Genomic DNA, 6,599 nt, shown 5'->3' with positions numbered 1-6,599 from the left:
TAGCTGTATAGAGTTGTTGCTTCACGCCCTGGTCTTGCATATGTATCCTAAAGATAGCTTTGTTAATTCAAACTAAAATCTATCCTTAATCATTCACAGAGCTATTTTGCTGTTCTTCAGATATCTCTGTAGAACTTTTCTATGTCCTGTTGTGGTTTTAAAGTTTTTTTGCTATCATGCTGATTTAGAATTACCAGCATATTTCAAAGCATTTTCTGAATTATACATGCCTAAACAGTAAGGGGAGTTCTGAGCAATTTTTTCTGTAGTGCTTGGTATAGCTCATCTGTCACTGGAGTTTTTAAAAAGTAAACTAAAATTTAAATAATTTTCTTCTATTAATTGCCTGGTTAATAAAATTAGTAGTATCATATTCAGTATTTGGTGCCTGAGGCAGTAATTCTTAAAAATCCTAATTTAATTCTGATGTTGATGGTCAGTGTCTCTGTTTGTTGTTAGTAGATGTGAATGGAGTCTCAGTATCTGAAGAGATGCCTGGGAAGTTGCTTGAAAAAGGGACTGGCAGAGGTGGTAGAGCATCGACCAGCAGATCCAATAGAGTATTTGGCACATTGGATTTACAATTACAGAAGAATCTTAGATGAAGAAAAAAAGGTGGATCCATCTTAGGCAAAAAAATTAATGACAATATAATTCACACTTTAATCTCTCTATTTTTTTAAAAATTGGTTTTGTGTTATATCTAAAATAGAGAATGTTGGAAAGGATTGAGCTGGAACGAGAACGTAAGGCGGCCCTGGTAGAACTCGAAATGTTTAAAAAACTTAAGGAAGAAGAGCTAATGATCCAGCAGCAACCTGAAGAAGAACATCAGGTTAATAATACTCAATAATTCTAAATAAATAACATATGATGCTGTGGCATCTTTTAGTGCTCTGTATACTTCCAATGTCTGTATAATGATTTTGATAAAAGGTAGCAGAAAACAAATATTTTCATCTTTTCTAAATAAATGAAATTATTAGCACATGGGAAGAAAAACTTACTATGCAGTAAAGTATTATAAAAAATATTGAAGGAGTCTGAGGTTAAAAATAAGCAATTTAAGACTTACATGAGAAGTAACTTAACATAAGTAGACTGTCATCTGTAGTTAATTATGAAAAAGAGCTGGTGTAAGTAAAGAAATCATTGCAAAAATTGTTGACAGGCCTGCTAGGAGACCTGGGAGTAATAACTAATTGTCTCAAGCTACTTCAATGTAATATCAGTAAGACAAAAAAAGGTAATGTGAATGTATACACAATTATAGAGTCCTGAAAACAGTTGGGAATCAGTGAATGAAGATTGCATATTTAAGCAGAATGCACAGCCTGATCCAATGAGATGCCTTTTTCTTTCCATAGCTACCTTAGCATTCTGTTGGCATAAAGCAGTTTGAATCCTATACTGTGTGTATTTGAAATACGATAAATAAAGATAATAGCTGTGTTTCTAGCTATCCTTTATAAAGGAGTCGTGTGAATTTGACCACATGTGTAACAGCCTCTGTTGCTGTGGTAATGTTGACATTGACTGGATTTTTTTACATGGCTGACCTTGATAATGCTAAAATCAAAAGTGTAGTTTTAAATCTGCGCTGATCTTGTTAAGCCCAGTTCTAGTGTAAGATGCATTCATTCTATTTCACTTGCACTTTTAAAATTTGGAATTTACTAATTTTCAGACCAAATGTGCTCAAGGATTCAATGCAAATGGAATTTGATTTATATTCTTGATTCCAGTAGTAAATAGAATCAAAAATATGAGATTCTATGTAGAGAGAATTCACAGAAAATTAAATAAATTAGTTCATGTAAACTAAGGGAAGGATGTTGAACAATAGTCACATTAGGCACATTTTTTTTAAAACCTAACTCATGATTTTGCCTATAGTCATATGCTTAGGCATGTTTTAATTATATGTGCCAAAATGGAATGCAAAAACTCATTACTAAAATATGGCGATGTTTGCAGTAACTGCTCACAAAATCCTACAGCAAACAGTATTGTCTAGGCTCTAGTTTTGTTGTATGGAAGCGCTTAGATTATGCAGTTTCTGAAGATTTCATGCAATAGAACTTAGGCTTACAAAGAACAAACACTTTGTATTAGATATTTCCAATTGGAAATTTTAAAGGTTGGTGATGAAAATGATTCATGTTATTGACATTGCTTACCAATCTTCTCTATAGATTTGATTCTATGTGGATTCAACTGTCTGTGCTAGAAGTATCAAAGAGCTTAATCTAAAGTATAGGATATAATATTGACTGATAAAGAGCATGCGGAATGAGTATGTTAAATGTGTGTGTACACTTCAGTTGTCTATTTCTTCTTCCTCTTGGTAGTGAAGCCTTTATACCCATGCAAGTTTAAAACCTATGAAAATATTGAGTCAGATGATACTGAAAGGACTTTATGTTGTTAACACTGAAGATATGTTTTATGCTTCCTTTTTTATTTTATTTAAGATTTCAGTCATGAAATACATTGTAAGCAGTTGGGTGATGAATATCAATGTGGGTTTTTTTTTCTTTCTAATTTGTCCTTTCTTAAACTGACTGCAGGCTCAGCTGGAACAAGAACGTAAGGAGTTGGAACTGCAGAATGAAGATGAAATGGTGTTGCAGCAGAAAAATCAAGAGGTTTAAGCCAAAGCTTAGTTGTTTAAAAATACTGTTAATCAGCTATCTTTTCCAGATGCAGGCACTAAATATGAAACACAAGGCAGAAGATCACGGGTGTTCCATTAACACATAATTTAAAAGAAAATATGTGAAAGTGAGGGAAGAATGTCTAACACCTTGCTTCCATCTTGGGTTTTATACTTGAATTTTGGTCTGTTCTATTAGGTTTATTTAGTTTCTTTTCAGAACAGAGCATAAATTTATTGCAAAATTTAACACGAGGTCAGCTTAGTGGATGCTTTCACATTTCTTTGATTATTTTTGTAAGAAAGTATTATAACTTAAGCATGTCTAATTTAAGTGTCTAGACAGTATTGTTTTATGGTGTGTCAGCACAAAGTCCATTTATTGTACTTGGAAAAGGAACTGTGGTTTGGAATTGGGATGTGTCTTGATTCTGAAATCCTCCTGGTGCACAGGAATTTATACTAATGAAAGAACACATATACAGATGTCCATGTAAATGTGTGGTATTTAATGCTATTTTAATAAAAACATAGACATAATTGGTATGTTTATCTCAATAAAGCTTTTAAATGTGGATATGTCTTAAATTTGCATGGAGCATATAATATTTTAGAGATATGTACGTTTTTAGAGCACTCTGTTAAAATCCCGACAACATAATTGTAGAAAGATGACAATACGAAAGCGATAGGAAAAATGAATATGTAGAAATTTAAACCAAAATTCCTGTTATTTAAAAATCCACTGATAAAAATAGTCTTAACAACCACACAAAGACCATATTTACATACTAACACATTTGTATAGCACACACCTAAAGTATTATCTTTATATTCATACTTAAAGTCATTTTAACACATCTGAAATGTTCTCTATAGATAATTATTATTCATGACATGGAATACTTTTAACTGAAAACTAGTTTTTCATTACCACAGGAAAATGAAAAGACGACAGCTGAACTTACAGATAGAGCTGGAGCACCTAGTTTGACCAGTTTTGCAGAACTAGATGAGGCTGGACAGGTTGAGGTAAGTGTTGAGAAAGAACACGGAGATTATAAATTATTGAGTCTTACAGATTTTCTTTTCTTTGCTGACATATCACAGGTTAAAACTGCTGCAGTTAAGACTCTGCTGGTTTTCTCCTGTGGTTTTAAGGGATGGTATTTTGGCTACAACCTCCAAACTGTCTTTAGCTTGTTCTCTGGTACAAGTTAAGCCATTCTAAAGACTGTGTGGTGTTTGCTTACTAAATCGTCAAGATTTAAAATGCCCTTTTGTATCAGATATGTTACAAATGACAGTATGAATATTAGAATAATAGAGTCGAAGAATGGTTTGTGTTGGAAGGGACCTTAAAGATCATTCTAGTCCAACCCACTTGCCATGGCCAGGGACACCTCCCACTACACCAGGTTGCTCAAAGCCCTGTCCAACCTGGCTTTGAGCATCTCCAGGGAGTGGGCATCCACAACTTCCCTGGGCAACCTGTGCCAGTGTCTCACCATCCTCACAGTAAAGAATTTCTTCCTAATATGTAGTCTAAATCTACCCTCTTCTAGTTTAAAACCATTACCCCTTGTCCTATTGCTACCTGCTGTTGTAAAAAGTCCCTCCCCAGCTTTCCTGTAGGACTCCTTTAGGAACTGGAAGGCCACAATAAGGTCTCCCCAGAGCCTTCTCTTCTTCAGTCGTTCCCCATAGGGGAAGTGTCCTCTGATCATCTTCATGGCTCTCCTCTGGACCCACTCCAACAGCTCGATGTCCTTCTTATATCGGGGGCCCCAGAACTGGACACAGTACTCCAGGTAGGGTCTCATGAGAGCAGAGTATAGGGGCGGAATCACCTCCCTCGACTTACTGGCCACGCTTATATTCTCAGAGAGGAGGCAGCCTTCCTTTGCCATGTGAACAGATTGTCATATGCAATATGTACTACATCACAAAAGATGATTCTTTTTTGAGTGATTGAAGTTATTTATATTTTTCTGGTTGGTATGAAATCCACTTGGTGAGAATCTGGTTATCTGAGTCCTGTGCCAACATGAATGCACTGCTTTCAATGCTACAATTATGGCTTTATACTGTGATCCTCAGATGTATTCTATGCCCAGTTTTGGTTTGTTGGAGTTTTTTTTTTCATTCCTTTTATACTTTACAGTCCAGGGAAATGAGAGGCCGTGAATCAGCCTTCATTTTATTATAAGCCATGGCAGTACATTTAACAGATACTGCCAACTCCTGCGAAATCACTCCAGTGATGAGTATTCACTGGTAATAAAGATATTGATATTTATGTGGCTTTTTCCAATTAGAGTATTTCAAATGGTATGACTTGAGATTTTGATACACTAGTTTTAGTACGTCGTCAGCAGAGCCCTTTTTCCTTTATTAGTCTTAAAAATTTGCTCACTTAATTTCTTGTATCAGTAGCATCATTCTAGCTCAGAAATTATATTATGATATTAGTATGCTTAAGGTTACTTTAATAACAGCCTGTTTATAAGTGTTCTCTCTATATATTTCTGAACATACCTATGACGTAGGGTCAGGTTTTCCCAGGTGGTTTTTTCACTAAGGTAAATCAGATGAGTTCTCAAGGTGTTGTATAATCCCAATTTTTATAGTTTTCTGATAATTACATATTAAAAAGGTATTCTTGAGGCTTCAGGCCTATTTATTGTGTTCTTAAATAAGTGAATCACAAAACCAGAAGTGAAAATGAGTAGTAAACTTAACCTGCTTCTCCTTATGTGTGCCATCTTCCAAGTTTTCATGCCAAAAGTCATTAAAAGTTGTATTACGTTGGACTTTGGTTATGTTATTTCAGATTTTTTTAATATGTTTTAATATGTTTGTTGAATTAAACTAAAACTAACAATAAAATAAATAATAAAATTAAAATATATAGACTTGTACTATTGAAGCTATTCTTTTCTCAGAATCTTAATACTTCATCTAGACTCACTGGATTTTGTAACAAAAACCTGGTGATAAACTTCATCATATTTCATTGAATGGAAGAATACATAATTATGCTGATGACTTGTCTGTCGTGTGGATTTTTTCTTTTTTATTCTTCACAAAGTTCAGTTAATGCTGGCAATTGATGGGATTTCTTTTTTGTTTTTAGAGTACAACAGATGACATGTCAGAATCGGAACAAGAAAGTTCCCAACTAGCCTGAAAGCAGTAAATACATTTTCTTCTCATTATTATCTGATCCTGAAGTGTAATGTCTTAATTCATGTATTTTATATATAGAACTGAATTTACATACCTGTTATTTCAGTTTTTATGCTTTCTGGGTGTATAAAGTCTGTTAATTCTGGCATGTGATGCTTTCTTTTTGTTCTTAAACCATTTTAGCTAGTACAGCTGACTTGGAGGAAGAAAACTGCAGTTGAAATGAAAGCAATAAATATATTCTCTACTTACTGCTCATTGATTTTTGAAGTGTAACAACATAATAATTATTTATATAATTAATATGTCAGGATTATTTTGGAGTAGAGGCTACAGTATGATAATTTTGATCAATATTAAAATAATAAAGATTATTGAAAAAGGATTTTCCAGGAATTTTGATTATTTCTGATATAAAGAGGGAATGCTCTATAAAAGATGGAGAGCTCTGCACATCAAACTTGATGCAAAAATCAAACCAGAGGATTTTCCAACTTATCTGGAAGAGATAAATTGAACTTCATGTGACTCAATAGACAGATGTACTGAAAGATCTTGTCTGTCTTGGAAATCATGAGGTACTTTTTGTAACACTAGGTGTTTACTCTAGGCTTTATAATAACTTGATATTAAGTGAGCCGCAAAATTTTGCATATCAGTGTTGATTAGTCATGTCTTAAAATAGGCTTTCCTGCATTTGTCTTGAATTTGCAAATCAATAAATGACAAATATGTTGTCTTTAGTCAGTACCAT

The 6,599-nt window shown here is 33.8% G+C and overlaps 1 protein-coding gene across 1 annotated transcript; it reads left to right on the top strand.

Moving 5' to 3' along the window:
* Positions 1 to 468: 468 nt before the first annotated feature.
* LOC104545446 (DPY30 domain-containing protein 1-like) lies at positions 469 to 5,846 on the top strand. Its single transcript, XM_010190591.1, has 5 exons — positions 469 to 615; positions 713 to 835; positions 2,571 to 2,648; positions 3,596 to 3,688; positions 5,793 to 5,846. The coding sequence occupies exons 1-5, from the start codon at positions 469 to 471 to the stop codon at positions 5,844 to 5,846; spliced, it is 495 nt and encodes a 164-aa protein (XP_010188893.1).
* Positions 5,847 to 6,599: the final 753 nt, after the last annotated feature.

This window comes from Mesitornis unicolor, unplaced genomic scaffold (assembly GCF_000695765.1).
Source record: "Mesitornis unicolor isolate BGI_N332 unplaced genomic scaffold, ASM69576v1 scaffold30488, whole genome shotgun sequence".
Lineage (NCBI taxonomy): Eukaryota > Metazoa > Chordata > Aves > Mesitornithiformes > Mesitornithidae > Mesitornis > Mesitornis unicolor.
This window is presented reverse-complemented; position numbering and strand designations above follow the sequence as displayed.